We start from the raw sequence: 23,528 nt of genomic DNA, 5'->3' as shown, positions 1-23,528 counted from the left end.
GACTTACCCCCAGAGGTACTTAACACCATCACTTCTGCACGGGCGCCGTCCACGAGACGTATGTACGCCCTGAAGTGGAACCTGTTCATCGAGTGGTGTTCTTCTCGCCGAGAAGACCCCCGAAGATGTTCGATAGGGTCTGTGCTCCTTCTTGCAGCAAGGGTTGGAGCAAAGGCTGTCTCCCTCCACCCTCAAAGTACATGCTGCAGCTATTTTAGCATATCATGACCAGATGGCAATACAGTAAGAAAGCACAACCTGGTCGTCAGGTTTCTTAGGGGGGTGAGACGTTTAAATCCTCCTCGACCCCCCTCCATACCCTCTTGGGACCTTTCCCTGGTGCTTTGAGCACTTCAGGATGCTCCCTTTGAGCCTTTGCAATTAGCAGACTTAAAGCTTCTATCCATGAAGACTTTGCTGCTGGTTGCACTGGCCTCTGTCAAGAGGGTAGGGGACCTGCAGGTATTTTCGGTCGACGAACTGTGCCTAGAGTTCGGGCCGGGTGACAACCACGTAGTACTGAGACCCCTTCCTGGCTAAGTGCCCAAGATTCCTACCACTCCCTTCAAAGACCAGGAAGTGAACCTGCAAGCGCTGCCCCTGGAGGAGGCAGACCAAGCCCTGTCTTTGCTCTGTCCCGTTCGCGCTCTGTGCATGTACATGGACAGAACTCAAAGCGTCAGGACCTCAGACCAGCTCTTTGTCTGTTACAGCGGCCAGCAGAAGGGAAAGGCTGTCTCCAAGCAGAGGATGGCCCACTGGATAGTGGATGCCATCGCCTTGGCTTGGCATCACCAAGCACAAGGCGTGCCCTGCCCGCTCAGGTTGCTCAGATCGAATTAATGCTAGATGTTTTGATATAAATTACAGACATGGCATCTGAGGACTATTTCTAATTTTTAATTTAGCTTTATTTCCAGATTCAATCATAGGCTCGTTCTTACATACTAGAGCACGATCGCACATGCACATGTAACCCTTCACTCAATTTGATAGAGACACAAGTTTGAGTATGGACCAGTTCAATCAGAAGACTAAAATTCGCCTGCAGAGAATAAGGATGTCACAACAATAATGAGCCACTCACACAAGGTATAAGGTTTAACTGAATGTATTTTTTTTGGTTGTTGAATGCAAAACTTGAATTCAGTAAATGGAATGTATAAGAGGAAAAAAATTAAATGAGAGAAAATACAGGAAAGAAAAATAAAATACAATGTAATGTAATAAAACAAATTCTGTAAACACCTCTTTTTCTTATAGATTTCAAGGACTTCAAATACTCTAAAGATCTCGAAAGGTAAGTATAAGCACTTGTCTTTTAAACACTGTTTATGTTAATTTATACATTAACCTCTTGTTTGTTCCCTTCTAGGTTTCACTAGATTTAATTCAGTTTCTTTAAAAAAAAAATATATATATATAATTTGTCACCACTAGTAACACTGAATTCACCTTATGACTTAATTTTCAATTAAAGTTAATTCCTTATTTGATACCTTTTAAAAGTTTTTGTTAACTAGGTTTCTTCTTCTGGCTCCTAATTTTAAAAATAAAAAGAAAGAAAGGAAACAATAAAATAAAAAGAAGACAATTACATTTGATCAAGTGACACAGAAAAAAAAAAATATATATATATAGAGATATAAATATAGCTGCGAGCAGCGATTACGGGCCCAAGCCGGTGGCACCGCCACCCTGGTGCCTTTAGGGGTGTTTACGAATCTGCATAATTACGAATCTGCATTTTAGCCCCGCCTCACTCACTCACACCAGCTCAGAGATCCACTCGTTGACAATCACATGTTGACCTGGGGTGCCTTTCCCAAAGCCAACTATGGTCGCAAGTTCCGTCGTTACCAATAGAGTTCAATGGAAATTGCGATCATAGTTGGATAACGATGCTTTCGGGAAACGCACAAACACACCCCAGGTCATCCTGTGATTGTCAACGAGTGGATCCCTGAGCTGGTGTGAGTGAGTGAGGCGGGGCTAATATGCATATTAAAAGAACCGTGTATGTAGAGTTACATTTAAGCTATTTTAAGGCATGAAGAATTTTTTTTCAAGGAAAAAGCTTTTAAATATGTCATTTTGGTGATCAAAGATGAGTTTTTCTGTGTAAACTGATTCATGCCATCTGAGTTGCATCAAACAGTATGTGTAAATCCAAAGATGGATTTTATTGATACTGATTTAATTTCATTTGTAATAGCCATACAGTTTTTTTTTATTTTGATTAGATTCAATTACAGATCTGACATAAGTGGACACAGATGACAACAATACATTTTAAAATCCTACTGTTCATGGATTAGGTGGATTTGAATGTGTTATTTTAGGGGTTTGATCTTCTCTCAACTGAGTGAGCACATCCTGTATTTTTTGTATTGTAATGACTTAAATACCTCTAAACTTTGATGTTGCATGTTAATTGGTCTAGGAAGTATTTCAATTTTTGTGTATTTTTGTCTTGTTGAGGTCGTAACATAGGGCCCAAACATAAACTCAAGCCCAAAAGCCACCAGGACCCTAAGTCCTTCTCTGGTAATGCCTGATAAAGTGTTAAAAGCATGTGGTTATCGGTGAAACAGTTATTTTTGCTGTTCCACAAGCACCACCTAACCAGTAGCATAAACTTAGCCACTATGTTAAGACTGTGGCTATATGGGGAGTAGTAAACTTTACCGGTCTTTTTATTTAATTAATTTGTGTCTTTAACAGTCAATGTGTGACGATCGGCAGCTGTAGTGCCCTCGAGAGCCACTGGAGGGCACTCTCTCATTGTTATCTCATTGTTATATTTTCCTCATGGACTCATTATGTTTTATTATGTTCAGCTGTGTTTCATTATTGGTTATTGTGTTCCTGATTTAAGCCTGAGTTTTGCCTGTGTCCTGTGCGAAGTCTTGTTACACTGTAAGCGTGCATTTCTGAGCGTTATTCCCTATTCTGTTTCTCCGTGTTTCCCTGGACTCTCGACCTCTGCCTGTATCCTGGACTGTTTGCGAACCTGTGCTGCCTGCCTCGACCTATGCCTGTTTACACCACGAGTTATTGGATTGCCCTTGTTTATTTGTGTGCCTCGTTTATGTTCAAGTGATAATAAAGTGCTGCACTTGGATCCGACCGCCTCTGTCCGTACGTTACAGAAGACTTCGCCAAACATGGATCCAGCAGACTTTCAGCATCTATCCACCGTGGTCAAGACCCGAGCTTCCATGCTAGCCTCTCATCGTTCTCAGTTGGCGAGACTAACTTCTCTCCTCGAGGAACTAGCAAGCTCCGTGCAAACCTGGTCTACGCAGAGCTCAAGCACAACGGCTAATCAAGCCCAAACTGCCGCTGCACCTGTTCCACCGCAACACAGTGTGAGTACCGCATCTGACTATCTCAGTCTGGCATTTCCTGACAAGTTTGATGGCTCACCTGTGGCGTGTGAAGGATTCCTTCAGCAGTGCAGCGTATATATGAATCTTCAGCCCCAGTTGTACACCTCGGATGACAACCGCGTTTCCTTCATCTGCTCACTGCTCACTGGAAAGGCTCTGGAGTGGGTCGGTACATTCTGGGAACCAGGTCGGATGTCGTTCCCTTCTTATGAGGTATTTATCGCCCTATTCAGAGAGGCTTTTGAACTCCCCGCAGGAGAAGATCCTGAGGAACTGCTCTTATCCCTGCGTCGGGGAGGTTTGTTTGCGGCTGATTTCTCTCACTCATTCCGCACTGGTTTTGTTGAACTTGCCAATCCAGATACAGCGGAGGTTTCGCCGGCCGAACTGGAGTTTGAGCACGTGCCAGCCGACTCGAAAGAATCGAATCCCGAGTCAAGTGAATCTAGCCCTGAGTCAAGTTCCAAGTCAAGTGAATCTAGCCCCGAATCAAGTCCCGAGTCAAGTGCTGAGCCGAATGAGTCAAGTGAGTCAAGTGCCCCCGAGTCAAGTGAGTCAAGTGCCCCCGAGTCAAGTGAGTCAAGTGCCCCCGAGTCAAGTGAGTCAAGTGCCCCCGAGTCAAGTGAGTCAAGTGCCCCCGAGTCAAGTCCCGAGTCAAGTCCCGAGTCAAGTCCCGAGTCAAGTCCCGAGTCAAGTCCCGAGTCAAGTCCCGAGTCAAGTCCCGAGTCAAGTCCCGAGTCAAGTCCCGAGTCAAGTCCCGAGTCAAGTCCCGAGTCAAGTCCCGAGTCAAGTGAATCAAGTGCCGTGTCAAGTGAATTAAGTGCCAAGTCGAGTGAATCAAATGAGTCGAGCCAAATGAGTGAATCCAGTCAAGTCAGTGTATCAAGCCCAGTGCCTCAGTTCAGTTCTACTTTATTTATCCTTAGAAAGGAAATTTAGTGTGCAGCAGGATCTAAAAAACAAACACAGAATAAAAGCACCACCAGATGCCAGCAGCATAATACACACAACACAAAACACACACCAACACATCAGTCAATGGAGACACTCCTTCCTCGAACCAATGACAAAAAAGCAATGCAATACACAGATCAATACGCCGTCGCAGGAGGAGAAGGAGGACTCGTTTGGTTCGCCAGGCTCCGGTGGGTGTTCCCAGACTCCTCGCCCTGCCGGCCCCGCCTCTGCGCCTCGCCCTGCCGGCCCCGCCTCTGCGCCTCGCCCCCTTCTTATGTCGTTCCCTTCTTATGAGGTATTTATCGCCCTATTCAGAGAGGCTTTTGAACTCCCCGCAGGAGAAGATCCTGAGGAACTGCTCTTATCCCTGCGTCGGGGAGGTTCGTTTGCGGCTGATTTCTCTCACTCATTCCGCACTGGTTTTGTTGAACTTGCCAATCCAGATACAGCGGAGGTTTCGCCGGCCGAACTGGAGTTTGAGCACGTGCCAGCCGACTCGAAAGAATCGAATCCCGAGTCAAGTGAATCTAGCCCTGAGTCAAGTTCCAAGTCAAGTGAATCTAGCCCTGAATCAAGTCCCGAGTCACGTGCTGAGCCGAATGAATCAAGTGAGTCAAGTGCTGCCGAATCAAGTGAGTCAAGTGCCGCCGAGTCAAGTGAGTCAAGTGCCCCCGAGTCAAGTGAGTCAAGTGCCCCCGAGTCAAGTGAGTCAAGTGCCCCCGAGTCAAGTGAGTCAAGTGCCCCCGAGTCAAGTGAGTCAAGTGCCCCCGAGTCAAGTGAGTCAAGTCCCGAGTCAAGTGAGTCAAGTCCCGAGTCAAGTGAGTCAAGTCCTGAGTCAAGTGAGTCAAGTCCCGAGTCAAGTGAGTCAAGTCCCGAGTCAAGTGAGTCAAGTCCCGAGTCAAGTGAGTCAAGTCCCGAGTCAAGTGAGTCAAGTCCCGAGTCAAGTGAGTCAAGTCCCGAGTCAAGTGAGTCAAGTCCCGAGTCAAGTGAGTCAAGTGCCGTGTCAAGTGAGTCAAGTGCCGTGTCAAGTGAATCAAGTGTCGTGTCAAGTGAATCAAGTGCCGTGTCAAGTGAATCAAGTGCCGTGTCAAGTGAATCAAGTGCTGTGTCAAGTGAATCAAGTGCCGTGTCAAGTGAATTAAGTGCCAAGTCGAGTGAATCAAATGAGTCGAGCCAAATGAGTGAATCCAGTCAAGTCAGTGTATCAAGCCCAGTGCCTCGCCGTCGCAGGAGGAGAAGGAGGACTTGTTTGGTTCGCCAGGCTCCGGTGGGTGTTCCCAGACTCCTCGCCCTGCCGGCCCCGCCTCTGCGCCTCGCCCTGCCGGCCCCACCTCTGCGCCTCCCCCTGCCGGCCCCGCCTCTGCGCCTCCCCCTGCCGGCCCCGCCTCTGCGCCTCGCCCTGCCGGCCCCGCCCCTGCGCCCTTCAAGCTCCAGGAGGGTTTTCCTGAACCCGTGGATTTCCCCAAGTATTTTTTTTGGGGGGGGGGCCAAGGGTCCGGTGAAGAGACCATGAGGGCTGCGCTGCCATGGTCGTCTGCAGGGGCTTTACCATCCTGGCCTTCGCCTAATCCTGCTCCGCCCTGTCCTTCGCCTCGGTCTGCTCCGCCCTCGTCTCCGTCTGAGTCTGCTCCGTCCTGGTGCCCTTCCAAGTGTGTTCAACCCTGGTCTCCTGTCAAGTGTGTTCCACCCTGGTTGCCTTCCAAGTGTGCTCCCCCATGGTCTCTTGCCCTGCTCAGGTCTCCAGGCCCCAGGTCTCTCCATGGGGCTGACCTCCTGCCTCTCCACGGGCCGGGCCCTCCATCCCAGCCCCCGTTGACCTCCCCCCAGAGCTCTAAGGAGCGTCTGGAAGCCGCTCCTTAAAGGGGGGGTTATGTGACGATCGGCAGCTGTAGTGCCCTCGAGAGCCACTGGAGGGCACTCTCTCATTGTGTTATGTTTTCCTCATGGACTCATTATGTTTTATTATGTTCAGCTGTGTTTCATTATTGGTTATTGTGTTCCTGATTTAAGCCTGAGTTTTGCCTGTGTCCTGTGCGAAGTCTTGTTACACTGTAAGCGTGCATTTCTGAGCGTTATTCCCTGTTCTGTTTCTCCGTGTTTCCCTGGACTCTCGACCTCTGCCTGTATCCTGGACTGTTTGCGAACCTGTGCTGCCTGCCTCGACCTATGCCTGTTTACACCACGAGTTATTGGATTGCCCTTGTGTATTTGTGTGCCTCGTTTATGTTCAAGTGATAATAAAGTGCTGCACTTGGATCCGACCGCCTCTGTCCGTACGTTACACAATGTTTCTGTTGCTATGTAATATGTGTAAAACAAAGCTTATTTGCCAAGGTAACCTTATCGCCACAGTTGCTACAGTTATTGTTAGCCTACCATTATTCCAAGGGATCTTTTTATTAAGAATCTTTCTCGCATTTAATGATATATGTATACAAAAATAATAACCATGGTTTTGTTTGTATATTAATGCAGCGTATTTTTTTGTGTTATACACTGCGAATGAATGGAAGATAAAGGATTCATGTGCCATATAGCTGACTAATTGTTTTTTATTTTAATGTACAATCATTTAAGGCATAAGTTCACTGAAGCACATGCATTATATAGTCTTGGGCCACTCTCAAGAAAATAAGTTCACCCCGCAAAAGCAACAAACACCTGCTAATGTGCCATTACACATGGTGGGAATAAGTGACTAATTATGAAAAAAGAAACATTGAAAAATATTATAAATTCACAGTGACAGGAGTGTTTCAAAAAAACGTTTGACAGTCAAAGAAAAAAAAAAATAATACAGAGGGTTGTTTCATACTAGCATGTCTATTTTATACAAAATCCAGAAGGACAAAGTCTCATTCAAGCAGATAATGAAAGCATTTTAACAGTAAAATAAGTTAAATATAATAATAAGAAACAAACCATTTTAAATCATTTTTGATTTCTCCAATTGAATTTCATATTTCTTTCCTGAGTTGTGTTCACCTTGCTTCGTTTGTATAGTTCTTTTATGGATTGCATGACCTCCTCTGTCTTTAGAGTGTATATGATGGGATTCAGCATAGGTGGTATTGTCTGCGTCAAAGAATTGTTAATTAACCTGGAGTTTGGATGGATAGGCGTTGTGGCAGCTGCAATGTTATTGATTAAAAGTGGGATATAAAAAACTGCCACCAATATGAGATGTGAAGTGCAGGTTTTCATGGCTTTGATTCGGTCAGCACCATGAGCAATCTTAAGCAAAGCCAGAGCAATGCATAAATATGAAATGAGGATCAGTACTGGAGGCAGGCAAATCAGAAAACCAAGGCAAATTTTTCCCATCAGTAAATTTAAGGAATTATCATTACAAGCTAGTCTACATATAGGGCCATAATCACAGAAATAACTATTAACCACATTAGAACTACAAATAGAGAGTCTATTCAGCAAACCCACATGTACAGAAAAATATGTCCCAGACAAAATCCAAATAACACCTATGATCAGAAACATGGCTGTTTTGGTAACAATAGCATGATACCGTAGAGGAAAACAAATAGCAACCAGTCTGTCATAAGCCAAGACAAGTATGGTCAAAGACTGCAGATTCATGAAATGATATACAAAAAACATATTTACGAAGCAAACTTCATATGAAACGTCATGGTGGTCAAACAAAAATGTGTCAATGATATTTGGAATCAAAGTTGAGCTTCCACACAGATCAGAAAGGGCCAGATGAAAAACAGCAATGTATTTGGCTGTGTGAAGTCTGCGTGCCAAATAAATGATACACATGATAAATGAATTCCCTAAAACAGTCACAGCATACACAAAAGACAAGAACACATAGTAGTATTTCACATGTGGAACATTAGAAAAGCCATTGAGGAAAAATGTTGCAGGACGAACAAAGGTCTCATTTGCAGAGAAGTTTGACTGCATGGAGGTCATGACAGCTGGTGTCTGGATTTTTGTGTCACCTGTGACGAGGAACTGTTATAGAAATACACTCAAAAACAGAGAATATTCAAGTATTAATTTAATTTCTAGTCACAGTGCAGTTCTGAATGAAAATGCTTGAATATTCTTTAACATACTCATATTGAACTAATAATAAGTGTAATTTGCAGTAAAACCATAGAAGAGCGCAACAGAGGAAACACGTAGTCTACCTTGTCCTGGTGCCACCATCTCACTATTTCACCAGCCATCAGTCGAATATATAGTAGATCATTCTCTTGCACTTGAGACTTTAGTTCATGGATCAACCCTTCTCCCCACTGACTTGAGGAAAATGAGGCAGGAGTAAATCGATACAAGCATGCGATAACATAAAACACTTACCTTAAATATTAAGAATCTATTGCTAAATAGATACTGTACAAACTTATTGTAACAGTAATAACTAATAATAATTACAGTAAAACGGCATAAAAAGAGATGACTTATGAAATTATTTTCCTCTGACTTGTATGATAGCCTACATAGCCCTATGTATAAGTATTTACTAAGCATGTTAAAATTCTGGGTGGAAAGTATTTTCTGAAAAATTTTGTTTTTCGTTTCCCATTCTTCCTTAAGAAAGTACATGGGGTGAGAAAAAAATACATACAAAAAGCCCATGTTTTAACTGGTCGACACTTGCAAAGGTCACCATCAGGAGGCGTAATAACATAACATACCTCTTTGACACAAACATTCGAGCCTTGGTTAGTTTGTTGAACATAACAATGGAAAATGTGCACAGAATGAATGATTGTAGGTTTTATAAAAACAACCTGATCATTGGGGGGAACAATAAAAAATATTTGGATTTCTGTGAGGCATTAATAACCGGCTACTAATGATGCTTTTCCTCATAGATGAATTCAAACCAGGGTCTCCAGCGTGGGAGACGCGCTAACAAGGACGCTAAAGACTGCAGCCACTAGAGCACCTCTTGAGGCCAGGGGAGTGATGTTTACACACACAGATCTTACTGGCCTACGTCCGTTACACTCACCCCACTAAGCCTCACTTCCATCTGGGTCACTGCACAAGTGTAACCGATCCTACTTGACCCGTTCCGAGCGGGAATCGAACCGTGGTCTCCAGCGTGTGAGGGAGGCGCTAACAAGGACACTAAAGACCGTATAGCCACTAGCACGCCTCTTGAGGCCAGGGGACTGAGGTTTACACACACAGCTCTTACTGGCCTACGTCCGTAACATAGACATGACCCCATAGACCTTAATCAGGGTAGCGTCCTATTTAATTTTTGACAGGAATGAAAACGAGGCTGTGAGGGATAGAATACAGTGTGTTTAATGGATGGTACTGTTGTTTAAGAACAATCCGATCAAAACGTCTCTACGAAAAAAAAACCTTTTAGTAGACAAAAGCTCCATAAAAGTTTTAAAATTTGTGAGTTGTAAAAATGATATGATCTAGGACCTTTATACAGTGCATGCCATTGTAAAGACTGTAAGTCTATCCCTCACAGTCCCGTTTTCAACCATCTTATGTGTTTTAAATTTAATTTGCGTCTGACTGAGGTCTGAGTAAACTTGTAGTGGTTTTCAACCATCAGGCCTAACGGTCGGTTACTTTTGCTGAATCATGTTGTTCTGAACTAGACCCTGCATGGCTTGTGTGAAACTATTTGAAATTACCATAAAAAAAGAGCGTTTTAATAGAAATTTTACTGATACTGACAGTGTGCAGAACAGTTCAGACTAAATGTGGAAAAGCACTTACTTCACATGCGAAGATGAGTGTGTGACATTTATTATTTTATTTGATCTTTAACGTTTTATGTTCTTCTGGGCTGAAAACCTCTGTTAAAACTAAGCTGAGGTAACCAAGCACACCATTAACAATAATTAATAGACATTAAAGCTAAAAAACACATTTACACTGCATGTGTTAGGTTCAGAAATGTTATTATATATTTTTTTTTACAGAATTAGTATATCTTAGAAAACATAGTATTTTTGTTTAAAAATACATTAGGTGATAGATACGTCATAAGGATTGCTACATGAGGTCTGTATGTGCTGTATTCTGCATTCTGTATTCTGTCATATGTCATATAGTGTGCTGTATTCTGCATTTTTTGCATACTGTTATCTCTGGTCTGGTATGTCTCTGTGTTATTTAATAGAATGGAAGTCTAATTTATGGATTATGTTTAATTAGTTTAGTTCACTGAAGCACATGACTGCATTACATGGTATGGGATCATACATGTCATATAGCACAAAATGGTGAGAATTAGTGACTGCATAAATTATTGTAACGCATTCTCGTCCCAAGGCGTCACTAAAATGACAATTTTGACCATGCTTCAATATTCGACGCTTTAGGCACCCTTTAGCGTCAGTTATATGACGCGATCCTAGGGCGTCATCTAACTGACGCTTTACCTTTAGCGTCAGTTAGATGACGCGGGTAGGTTTAGGTCTGGGGTAGGGTTAGGATTAGATAGCGTCATCTAACTGACGTTAAAGGTAAAGCGTCAGTAAGATGACGCCCTAGGATCGCGTCATGTAACTGACGCTAAAGGGTGCCTAAAGCGTCGAATATTGAAGCATGGTCAAAATGATTCCCAAGACGTCACTTTCATTATTTCCATGAATACAGCATTTATAAAACATGTGTTATATTTAAAGCAAATTTAATTGGGTTCTTTTCTTTTGACTTACCGTTAACCTGACATCAATAAATGCAAAGGTGCTGTTTCTTTTTTCTTTTCTTTTTTTTTCTTTTTTTTAATTAAAGGAAATCACAAAGCATCTGTACTTGGTTTTGAATAATTTTGGCCTGTTTTCAACACAATTTCTATTACAACTACAAACAAAATCCATTTTTTGTTGAATGATCACAGTTTAATCTCACAAGAAGTTCTCCATTTCATATTTCTTTCCTGCGTTGTGTTCACCTTGCTTCGTTTGTACATTTCTTTTATGGATTGCATGACCTCTTCTGTCTTCAGAGTGTATATAATGGGATTCAGCATAGGTGGTATTGTCTGAGTAAGAGAATTGTTAATTATCCGGGAGTCTGGATGCAAAGGTGTAATTATAGAAGCAATATTATTGCTTAAAATTGGAATATAAAAAATTGCCACCAACATGAGATGTGAAGTGCAGGTTTTTATGGATTTTATCCGGTCAATGCCATGGGGAATCTTAAGCAAAACTAGAGCAATGCAGACATATGAGATGAAGATCAAAATCAGTGGTGTAAAAATCAAGAGACTATAGCAAATTTTACCCAACAAAACATTTACAGACTTATCATTACAGGCTATTCTATAGATAGGGCCATAGTCACAAAAATAACTATCAAGCACATTAGATCCACAAAAAGAAAGTCTGTTCACAGAACCTACAAGTACAGAAAAAAATGTCACAGAAAAAATCCACATAAAGCCTAAGATCAGAAACATGGCTGTTTTAGTTACAATGGCATGATACCGTAGAGGAAAACAAATAGCAACCAGTCTGTCATAAGCCAAAACAAGTAGTGTCAAAGATTGCAGATTCATGAAATGATACACAAAAAACATATATGCCAAACACGCTTCATATGAAATGTCCTGGTGCTCGAATAAAAATGTGTCAATTACTTTTGGAATCAAAGCCGAGCTTCCACACAGATCAGAAAGGGCCAGATGGAAAACACTAATGTATTTGGCTGTGTGAAGTCTGCGTGCCAAATAAATGATACACATGATAAATGAATTCCCTAAAACAGTCACAACATACAGCAAAGACAAGAACACATAGTAGTATTTTGCATGTGGGACATTAAAAAAGCCATTGATGAAAAATGTTCCAGGACGAACAAAGGTCACATTTGCAGAGGAGTTTGACTGTATGGAGCTCATGACAGCTGTTGTCTGGCTTTTTGTGACCTGTAATGAAGAACTGCTAGAAATGCGCACAATAAAAGAGAATATTCAAATAATGATTTCATTTCAGTCACAGCGCATTAATGAATAGGCATACAATATTTAGATGTTGTTTAATATAACCATATTGAATTAATGAAAGAAGTTATTGTTAAAAGGGTTAGAAATAAAGAGAAGAAACTCAAGGTTTATACTCTACCTTCTTCAATTTGGCTCATGCATCTCATTCTACCAGCCATCAGACAAATTTATATTAGTTCATTCTCTTGAGCTCTTGGGACTTTATTTGTTGGATCAACCCTTCTCCCTAGAGACTTGAGGATAAAGGCGCATATTTTAAATCATAGAAGTCAAATAAAATGTATCATGGTTAAAAAGTACTGTGTTCAAAATGTTGCTGTTGTTGTAGTTAAGGATATGTTTAATGTTAATGTTGCACTTTATTCTTTTGACGTTGGGGACTGGTACTATACTTTTTGGTAAAGAGTAAATATAGATAATATTCATTCATACATAGAACACTTTTTCCATTCCACTGCGTAACTTTTCCATTGTTTTTCTATGTAAACATGCTAGACAGACATTTTTGACCGTTGTTCTTACGTCTCGCGCACTTTTCTGTTCTGTGTGAACTGGCCTATTAGGTGCACTGAAAAAAAAACTGATGTCCCAGTTATCAGTATCAGCTTACAGTCGTGTACAGCTGGAAATCACATCTTGATCCTCAGAACAACAATACCATTGTGAGTATGATAATGCTTGAAAAGTCAATAAAAAAGTTAAGTTCTAGAGTGTGAGAGCATTGGGCTGCACTATTCCTGCTGCTGTGCCGTGGCCATTTCCCCTGTGCGATTCAGCACCAGTGAGAGAGTGAATTCCCTAAAAGAGCATTACATGGGTGTGACACTGCGCCTTTTTCGAGATGTCATTCCACCCGTGTGTTTCTGGGTGTGGTCGTTACCTGGCTCCGGCTGAGAGTCACGATCGTTGCCTCATGTGTCTGGGTCTTAACACTTTCGCACGTACGATCACACCGGTGTGATCAGTCTTGGCTGGTCCCTGGAGTGTACGATCACACTGATTAGAACGGTCAGTGCATCACGTGATCAACTGCTAAATTCAAACGTGCTTTCGCGCGTTGGCTGGCGCTGAGCCAGAGACGGACGCGCTCAGTGCTGTCATATATCACAACTATTCAGTGTTTATTTTAGGTTTCAGACATTTAAATATAAATAAGTACTAGCAAAAAAATGATTTTGAGTTTGTAAAATACACACTGAAATTTTCTACAATCGCTTCAATATTTATGACTTCAAGGAATTGTCCGCGTTCAGGGAACCATGGGCAGAACAAAATGTGGCTATCACTTTTGATAAGGACAGAGTTCACAAAATTCTTAGGGGGTTGAAGGATGGGAAGAGCCCTGGTTCAGACAATATTGATGGCCGCCGCCTCAAAAGCTGTGCAGAGCCACTGTCTGACATAATTGCCTTTATATTCAATAAGTCACTTCAATCACACCGGGTCCCTCCTCTCTGGAAAGAGTCAGTGATTGTGCCTGCATGTGCCTAAGACCAAAGGACCCAAATCACTTAATGATTTTAGACCAGTGGTCCTCACTTCTCTCATCATGAAAGCTTTTGAAAAAAAAAAAAAATCAAACAGGAGATTTTAGCAATAACACAGCCACAAATTGACCCCTTACAATTTGCCTACAGGGCAGGAAGGGGGGGGGGTTGAGGATGCTACGGACAGCCTGCTCATCACAGTTTTTAATTACTTGGAAGGGGCAAAGCAATTTGTGCGACTACTATTTATTGATTTTTCATCAGCTTTTAACTGTATTCAACCCCACATTTTAGCAGATAGACTTTTAAAGAAACACAACATCAACCCAGGGCTATAGCCTGGTTAGTTGACTTTTTAACCTCCAGATCCCAAAGGGTTAAAGTTAATGGCGTTTTATCTGGCAATCTTCTATCTTCTACTGGCTCCCCCCAAGGATGTGTCCTCACCCCCTTCTCTGTCTTATACACAAATGAATGCCGTTCACAATATGATGGAAGACAGGTTTTTAAATTTGCAGATGACTCTGTCATTGTGTCTCTTCTTAATGAAAGTGTGATTGACCATGGACCAATAGTGAAGGATTTTAAGGATTGGTGTAAGCGTTCTTTTTTAAACATAAATGTCTCCAAGACTAAAGAATTAATTATTGATTTTAGGAAACAGTGCCCCCCTCTTCCCCTCTCTATCATTGATGGCCAACCTGTTGAGATAGTACAAGAATATAAGTTGGCACAATAATTGATAGCAAACTTTGAATCACACACTGATGCTGTTTGTGTGCCAAAGCCCAGCAGCATATGTATTTCTATCGTAAACTGATGAATTTTAACATTGACCCTACTTTGATGAGAATGTTTTACTCTTGTTTTATTGAGTCTGTTTTAACCTTCTGTTTTGGTTCTCTGTCCATAAAAAAAACAAAAAACGACTAGAGAGTATCGTTGGGACATGTAGCAAGATTGTAGGCATCAACTTCCCCTCTCTCTCTGTACATGCTACCATTAGGAGATATCATTAGGAAACATGGAGTTAGCTTTCACTGTTATGCCGATGATACTCAGCTGTATATTTCTTCAAAACCCAACGAAACTTACCAATTCACAAAATTAACGGAATGCATAGCTGATATAAAAAATTGGATGACTAGTAATTTCCTACTACTAAATTCTGAAAAGACAGAGATTCTAATTATTGGACAAAAAACTTCCACACGTAATAACCCAGAATACTGTCTAACACTTAATGGCTGCTCTGTCAAGTCTTCGTCGTCGGTTAGGAACCTGGGTGTGCTATTTGATACCAACCTTTCTTTTGAAAGCCACGTGTCTAGTATCTGTAAAACTGCATTTTTCCATCTTAAAAATATATCTAAATTACGCCATATGCTCTCATTGGGAAATGCGGAACAATTAGTCCATGCGTTCATGACCTCAAGGCTAGATTATTGTAATGCTCTACTGGGTGGTTGCCCTGCACGCTTAATAAACAAACTACAGCTAGTTCAAAACGCCGCAGTTCGAGTTCTTACCAGAACCAGGAAATATGACCATATTAGCCCGGTTCTGTCAACACTGCATTGGCTCCCTATTAAACATCGTATAAATTTTAAAATATTGTTGATTACCTACAAAGCACTAAATGGTTTAGCTCCGCAGTACTTGAGCGAGCTCTTAACGCATTATAGTCCTTCACGTCTATTGCGATCTCAAAATTCCGGCCAGTTGATAATACCTATCTAAATCGACTGCTGGCGGTAGATCCTTTTCCTATTTAGCACCAAAACTTTGGAACAGTCTTCCTACCATTGTCCGGGAAGCAGACACACTCTGTCAGTTCAAAGCTAGACTAAAAACACATATCTTTGACCTAGCATACACATAATACATTATAGACTTCTATAAATTCAATGTTAGGCTGCATAGATTAGGTCAGCCGGAACTGGGAACACTTCCCTTAAATCTTGATGTACTCGCTACATCATAAGAAGAATGGCATCTACGCTAATATTAGTGTCTTTGTTTATCCCGAGGTTTTCCCGCAGCCTGCCGGATCCAGGCCGTGTCCAGATCTGACGAAGGAGATTCGCCTGGACCCGATGACAATGCAGTGCTGAAGTATCCACTATCCTCTCCCTATGGAGGATCCCTTTCCCACTCTACAGATAAAGCGCTGTGAATTCCGGCTCGCGTACCCCGAAGTGATAAAATAAAACAAAATTCTGTATCAAAATTTATAGGCAAGAAAAGTAGTTTGTTTAGGCTGGGTTGTATGAATTACAAACCTGCGCACATATTTTAAAAAGCACATAACTATAGAATTCTGAATGAGCATGTGAACGCCGTCAGCGTTAATCACAGGTTCGCGTTTAAAGTCTGATCATTTCGACGGAGGTGAATCAATCAAAGTTAACTTTAGCTGGAAGTAACATTATTCAAGAACCGCTATAACGCCAAAACAATCTGTTACCTTAAATTATATGTTTATCTCTGTAAAGCTGCTTTGAAACAATTCATTGTTAAAAGCGCTATATAAATGAAGATGACTTGACTTGACTTGACTCTCTCCCACATCTACTCCAACAGAGTGGCAAAGAAGGCCCAATCTATAGCAGCTGACCCTAGCCATCCCTTGTCCTGCCAGTTTAAGCTACTTCCCTCAGCCCGTAGGTACTCCATGCCCAGATTCCAACGCATTCTCATCCTTTGGCATCATATAGGTGACGCCATATGACATTTCGTCGAAATCTTACGCACACGGCATCCTTTAGCGTCAATATAACACGCACTGTTATGGGTAGGTTTAGGTCTGGGGTAGGGTACGGTTATGACGCCTTGGGATCTGCGTCTCATATTGACGCTAAACGATGCCATGTGCGTCGGATTTAGACGAGCGTCACCTGTATGACGCCTTGGGTTCTGCGTCTCATATTGATGCTAGAGGATGCCATGTGCGTAAGATTTCGACGAAATGTACAAAGCGTCACATGTATGACGCCAAAGGATGAGAACGGGCTGCAGATTCAGGTCCAAACTGAGAAACTCTCTTATACCGACTTCTATTTCGATTCTAAACAATTTGCCAGAACAGTTTTAAATGTATTTCTTTATTATTGTGTTTCAGAGACTGTGGGTATTTTATGTTTTGCTGTATTGTTGTGTGTTTTGTCCTTGTGTTTATCTGCTGTCTGTACAAATAATTGCCCCTCGGGGACAATAAAGTTACCTTGACCTTGAGTGCCGATGATGGCTGTCGTGTCGATGAGGCCTTCACAGGGGAGAGTCTAGTTGGCATCTATCTATATCTATGCAGAGAACAAGTGACATGAATAGGTGAGTAACTGAGTGAAAGGATAAGTTGCCTGATGACAGCGGTGAATGACAGTTCTTGTCGGTTTCAGATGGGAATAGCAGAAGACTAAAGATTAGCTGAGTGGATTGCAGCGGTAAGTGTCTCAGCAGTAGGTAGTTCAGATTAGGAACAACAAGACCAGACAAGGGGTGTTTCTCAAAACCAAGAATGCAAAGAACGGACTTGTGTTCTTGGGGAGAACGCTCTTGCTAGTTGTTCTTGGAAGAATGAACTCACAAGGTGACAAGCACACAGAACGCTGCTGACAGTTTGAGACAATGTGTTCTTGCTGGTATTGCGCAATAATACCCCGCACAGAAGCCGTCTGCAGAACCCAAACATAACGAGAATTATTGACGATAACAGCCAGGCTGCAATGGTCTCTTGACTGTGGGGTAAAACGAGTCTGTGAGCAGACTGTCCGGTTGGCTCGCTAGCTAACTTAACACCCGCAGGCGCTTATGGAGATTCTCTCTTCCGAAAACGTTTGAGCACATTTTCGATTCGCCATAAATTTTCGTAAAAATGCCAATATTTGAAATCTACACAGTTGATTTCTTGCATCAAATGTTCTCAGAAGTGAATTTAGTAATGAAATAGCATACAAAATTGTAGAAAACCGAATTACTGTATTGACCTGCCTCTCCTTCCTCGAATGCCGAAATGAATGCTGGGATATTTCTGCCGTCAAGTTCACACAAGTTACCAACCGATGCATCCTCGGTAAAATGGTCGTGTCAAGAACACTTCCGGGATTTTTAAACTGTTCTTGCCAAAATGCAAACTTGTGTATTGGGACAGTACTTGGGCCACAAAAGATGACGTTTCACAAGAACACAAGTACAGACAAGAACACAGATTGAGAAAGGCCTAAGGTCTGTGTGTGTGGTGCTAGCTTTATAGAGAGGTGCTGATGAGGGTAAATCCCAGACAGGTGTGGTGATTGTGGAGTGTCAGCAGGTGTGAGCCAGGAGGGATTCTGGGAAACGTAGTGTGCTGAGGTGGCTGGACTGGTGAATGGAGATCGTGACAATATAGGCCTCCTCTCGTATTGACTGGATAGGCAATTTGAATGTGTTCCTCCCATACTTTGTTAATAAAACATCATTAAATGTAATGGAAATGTTTCTTTTAACTTACTGTTAACATAAAATTCATTACATTCTAGAGAGAATAATGCTCTAACATTTCTTTTTAGAATCTTGACTGAAATTATTTCTATATTGTTTTGAAAAAAGAAAGGAATCACAAAGCAGCTTTATAGGTTTTAAACATACTGAATTGGCCTGTTTACAATACAAAATCTGAACATCAAATATGGAAAATTCACTGATTTTGTTATATGAAATATTTGTTGAATGATCACAGCTGATGCAGTGAGAGTAAATCTGCTATTCTTACTTTTTATTTATCCTACTACATTTCTTGTTTCTTTCTGTAGTTGTATTCACTATGCTTCGTTTGTACAGTTCTTTTATGGATTGCATGACCTCCTCTGTCTTTAGAGTGTATATGATGGGATTCAGCATAGATGGTATTATCTGTCTCAAGGAATTGTTAATTATGCGGGTGTTTGGATCGATAGGTGTTGTTAAGGCTGCAATATTATTGCTTATAAGTGGGATATAACCGATTGCCACCAACATGAGATGTGAGGTGCAGGTTTTCATGGCTTTGATCCGTTCAGCACCATGAGCAATCTTAAGCAAAGCCAGAGCAATGCATAAATATGAAATAATTATCAGTATCAGTGGTGTGCACATTAGGAGACCAAAGCTAATTTTTCCCATCATTAAATTTATAGAATTATCATTACAAGCTAATTTATAGATAAGGCCTTGATCACAAAAATGACTATCGATCACTTTAGATCCGCAAAAAGAGAGTCTATTCACGAAACCTACAAGTACAGAAAAATATGTCACAGAAAAAATCCAAATAACACCTATGATCAGAAACATGGCTGTTTTGGTAATAATAGCATGATACCGTAGAGGAAAACAAATAGCAACCAGTCTGTCATAAGCCAAGACAAGTAGTGTCAAAGACTGCAGATTCATGAAATGATACACGAAAAACATATTTGCCAAACACGCTTCATATGAAATCTCCTGGTGCTCGAATAAAAATGTGTCAATAACTTTTGGAATCAAAGCCGAGCTTCCACACAGATCAGAAAGGGCCAGATGAAAAACAGCAATGTATTTGGCTGTGTGAAGTCTGCGTGCCAAATAAATGATACACATGATAAATGAATTCCCTAAAACAGTCACAGCATACACAAAAGACAAGAACACATAGTAGTATTTCACATGTGGAACATTAGAAAAGCCTTTGATGAAAAATGTTGCTGGACGAACAAAGGTGACATTTGCAGAGGAGTTTGACTGTATGGAGGTCATGACAGCTGTTGTCTGGATTTTTGTGACCTGTGATGAAGAACTGTGATAAAAATGCACACAAAAACAGAGAATATTCAAATAATGATTTAATTTCCAGTCACAGTGCATTAATGAACAAAAATATTTGGATGTTCTTTGATTCATATTGAACTAATAATAAAACAGTTGCAGTAAAGAGAAGAAGCATGTCATACTCTACCTTCTACTAAGCTGCCAGAATGTTATTATTCTACCAGTAATCAGACATATTTATAATAGATCATTGTCTTGATCTTGGGACTTTGGTTGATGGAGCAACGCTTCTCCCTGTAGACTTGAGCAAGAAGGGGTAAGAGTAAATCAATGCAAGCATGTGAACTGTCACAGTCTAGAAAATACCTTTATTTTCAAGTGTCAATGTATTTGTGTGTGGGAGGGGTTAGGAAGCATATACAACAAATATTTAATCAAAATAATTTTTAAGTTAACATTATTTCGCTACTTTCCTTGTCACTTGGTTTGAACGTGCTCGTCCAGTCAGTGAAGTTGCCTCTAATGTGAGCATCTCTCGAGCTAATTAAACTGCAGTACATCTCAGGAAACATTTTCTTAATGGGCACCTTTGAAGCGCTTAATACACTTCTCCTGTTGTTGACCACTTAGGGTCGTGTACTTTTTCCACAGTGACATCACTGAGGGACTTTCTCTGTGCATGTTACACACCTAGATAATTGATAGGCCTAATAAAATTTGTTGTTGATTATTTTCATAAACATATTTTATTGTTTTTATCGATTAGTTATTGCAGCGCTAAAATACTGTCATGTCGCCTGGTATTTCATTGTGTTGTTTAGTGTGTGGGTTTATAGATGCAGAATGCTGTTAAATGGCAATTGTGTGATGGGTTTATGTACTTGTTTGTTGTAGTTTCTGATTGTATTACTTATGCTAAATAAACAAATTCTGATATAATGATTTATTTCCTGAAGCATATGCATCCAGCACATTACATTGTCTGAGATCACTTTCAGTAAAAGAGTTGGATACCTAAAAGTCACTGGTCACAAATTGTCTGTTGGCCATCAGAACTCAAACAAATGCATGCTAATGATTCACTGAAGTCAACAATACATTTGTCAGGATTCCATCCACGTCACGATCGCCATCACCGCCCACTCATTCCCAATCACCCAGTCGGACACTCCCCCGTTCACAATCACCTGATTACTGATCACCGTCACCTGTGTCCCATCACCCACATGCACTATAAAGCACTCACCTTCACTGCAGTCACTTGTCTGGTCTTGTCGTTACATGACTCACAGACTCTCCTTCCACTCACCTGCTACTTACCAGATTCCCGATCCTTCCGTCTCATCCATCTCCAGTGTGACTGCTTCTAAACCACCTGCAAGAGAGAAAAGGACATTACCATTTCAGCTAAGCCTGTTCTATGTTTCCATATCATTTGATCCTCAACTGTTATCTCCGACTGAGTATTCCTCTGCACAAATAAACGACAATAACTTACCATCCAGTCTGTTTCCTCTGTGAACCCTGACAGTAGACTAGACCAGTAAAATGGTGCAGAATCAGCCAGAGCCTGTGGAGGATCTTCCTCTCAGTCTACCACCAGCAGATGCAGCGATCAATACACCACCATCACTTCCGCAATCAACTGCTGCTTCGTTCACTGCCTCCGTGAGTCCCATGGCCCGGCCAGCGACCTTCTCTGGAGAGGCGGAGAACTGCAGTGGGTTTCTGTTGCAAGTATCGCTATACATCACTATGAATGAGCATCAGTTCCGCACTGACGAAGCCCGTGTGGCGTTTCTGATTTCCTTGCTGTCCGGTCCAGCGCTTCGTTGGGCAAGGTCATTGTGGGATTCTAATTCACCTGTGATTAAGTCTTTTAATTCCTTCAAACAGCACTTCAGAGAGGTATTTGAGCAAGCTGTGTCCGAGCTGTCTATTCATGACCAGCTATTCAATCTTCGTCAAGGTAATTCATCTGTAAGTTCATATGCCCTGCAGTTTCGCACTCTCGCCGCTTCCTGCGGCTGGAATGAGAGTGCTTTGATCTCTGCCTTCCGTCATGGCTTAAACTCGAGGATGCGCCATCAGCTGGTTGTATATGATGACAGCATGGGGCTGGAAAACTTGATCCAACTAACACTTCGGATTTCTCAGCATCTCACTGCCTGCACCCTGAGCGAACCCACTGTAAGTTCTCCGCCTCCGACTCCATCTGTCACTCCTCCAGCCCCCATACCAATGGAAGTGGATACTACACATATATCCGCAGTGGAGAGACAGCGTCGAGTACAACATTCTCTTTGTCTCTACTGCGCCTCCGACAAGCACCTCATCAGTTCATGCCCAGTGCGTCCACCGCGTCAAGCGGTAAGTGCCATCCAGTTTGCTCCGAGGGTAGAACGTTTGATTCGTACCAGTGTGCATATTCTGACCCCTTCTGTCTGTCTCCCAGCGCAAGCCCTTGTTGACTCTGGTTCCGCGGGGAACTTCATCTCCAGCCTCTGTCTTCAAAAACTGAACATCCGTCAATGGCGCTTATCACAAGACCTGCTCATCCATACCATTCAAGGCAAGCCATTAGGAAGAGGTCGTATTCGCCACTTCACACCCACTCTCATCCTTCGGATCGGATGCTTACACTCGGAGGAAATCTCTTTTATGGTGCTGGAGGAGTCCACCGCAGATATAATCCTGGGACGACCGTGGCCTGTCCCGGAGTGAAACTGTTTAGGCTCTCAGCAAGGACTGAGCACGTGTGCGCCAGGCGTACTAGGAAGGTGGAGAATGTAAAACCTAATAAAAGTATGTGGAGTAGCCCAACCGGCTGCCTCACAGATCTCCTGTAGAGGTACCCCCGAAAGAAGGGCCCTAGAGGAAGCCATGCCTCTAGTTGAAGGAGCCCTCACGGCTAAAAGTGAAGGCAAGTCGCGCACCTTGTAAGCCTCAGTAATAGCCTGAACAACCCAATTACTAATAGTTTGCTTGGATGCCGGGAGCCCCTTCTTAGTTGACCCAAAACATACTAATAATTGGTCCGACCTTCTCCAAGAAGAGGACTTCTCAAGGTACACGCTCAAAGCTCTGACGGGGCAGAGCAAATGAAGCTTCTCTTCTTCTGCCGACACATGAGGTGGAGGATGGAATGCCTGAAGGACTGTAGATCGAGCCATATTAGATGGAACTTTAGGCACGTAGCCCGGACTTGGGTGCAAAAAAGTTTTTACTCTGCCAGGGGCAAACTCCAAGCAAGCTGGTGTTACTGCCAGGGCTTGGAGATCTCCCACCCTCTTAAGTGAGGTAATAGCTAAGAGAAAAAACATTTTTAGCGTTAAATCCTTAGGTGAAGCCGACTGTAGAGGTTCGAAGGGGGCCAGGGATAACCCTTCCAGAACTATTGCCAGGTCCCAGGCAGGAACCCTGGACCTGGTGGCCGGCCTCATCCTCCAAGTACCGCGGAGAAACCGAATGACCAACTGGTGCCTCCCCAGAGGCCCATCACTTAATGGTGCGTGGAAAGCCGCAATGGCAGCCACGTACACCTTAAGCGTGGAAGGGGAGAGACCCGCAGAGAAACGATCTTGAAGAAATTCCAGAACTGAAGCCACCGGGCAGTTTACTGGATCTAACTCATGTTCTCTACACCAAGTGACAAACACGTTCCACTTGAGGCCATATAATCTCCTAGTAGATGGAGCCCTAGAGCTAAGTATGGTTTCAACCATTCCAGCTGATAGACCAGCATTTAGGTACTGAACCCCCTCAGAGGCCGGACCCACAGCTTCCACAGCCCTCAGAGGAATCTGCCATGGCGGAGCTATCAGGAGTGATATTATGTCTGAAAACCATACTCGGGTCGGCCACATTGGGGCAACCAGAAGTAGACTGATGCCCTCTTGACGGACCCTCTCCAGGACTCCCGGGAGCAGAGCGATCGGGGGAAATGTGTACAGGCGAAGCCTCGGCCAG

General features: G+C 42.4%; 3 protein-coding genes across 3 annotated transcripts; all 3 read right to left on the bottom strand.

The window, feature by feature from the left end:
- Nucleotides 1–7,280: 7,280 nt before the first annotated feature.
- LOC130105340 (olfactory receptor 1M1-like) lies at nt 7,281–8,285 on the bottom strand. The gene has a single exon (XM_056271326.1). It carries the CDS (start codon nt 8,283–8,285, stop codon nt 7,281–7,283), a length of 1,005 nt encoding a protein of 334 aa, XP_056127301.1.
- A 2,908-nt stretch (nt 8,286–11,193) lies between these two features.
- Nucleotides 11,194–12,204, bottom strand: LOC130105322 (olfactory receptor 1-like). Its single transcript, XM_056271308.1, has one exon. The coding sequence runs from the start codon at nt 12,202–12,204 to the stop codon at nt 11,194–11,196; it is 1,011 nt and encodes a 336-aa protein (XP_056127283.1).
- A 6,338-nt stretch (nt 12,205–18,542) lies between these two features.
- LOC130105339 (olfactory receptor 51E2-like) lies at nt 18,543–19,547 on the bottom strand. Its single transcript, XM_056271325.1, has one exon. It carries the CDS (start codon nt 19,545–19,547, stop codon nt 18,543–18,545), a length of 1,005 nt encoding a protein of 334 aa, XP_056127300.1.
- Nucleotides 19,548–23,528: the final 3,981 nt, after the last annotated feature.

Source organism: Rhinichthys klamathensis, unplaced genomic scaffold, assembly GCF_029890125.1.
Source record: "Rhinichthys klamathensis goyatoka isolate OS25496 unplaced genomic scaffold, OSU_Roscu_1.1 h1tg000314l_1, whole genome shotgun sequence".
Lineage (NCBI taxonomy): Eukaryota > Metazoa > Chordata > Actinopteri > Cypriniformes > Leuciscidae > Rhinichthys > Rhinichthys klamathensis.
The sequence above is the reverse complement of the archived record's forward strand: the minus strand, read 5'-3'. Positions and strand labels throughout refer to the sequence as shown.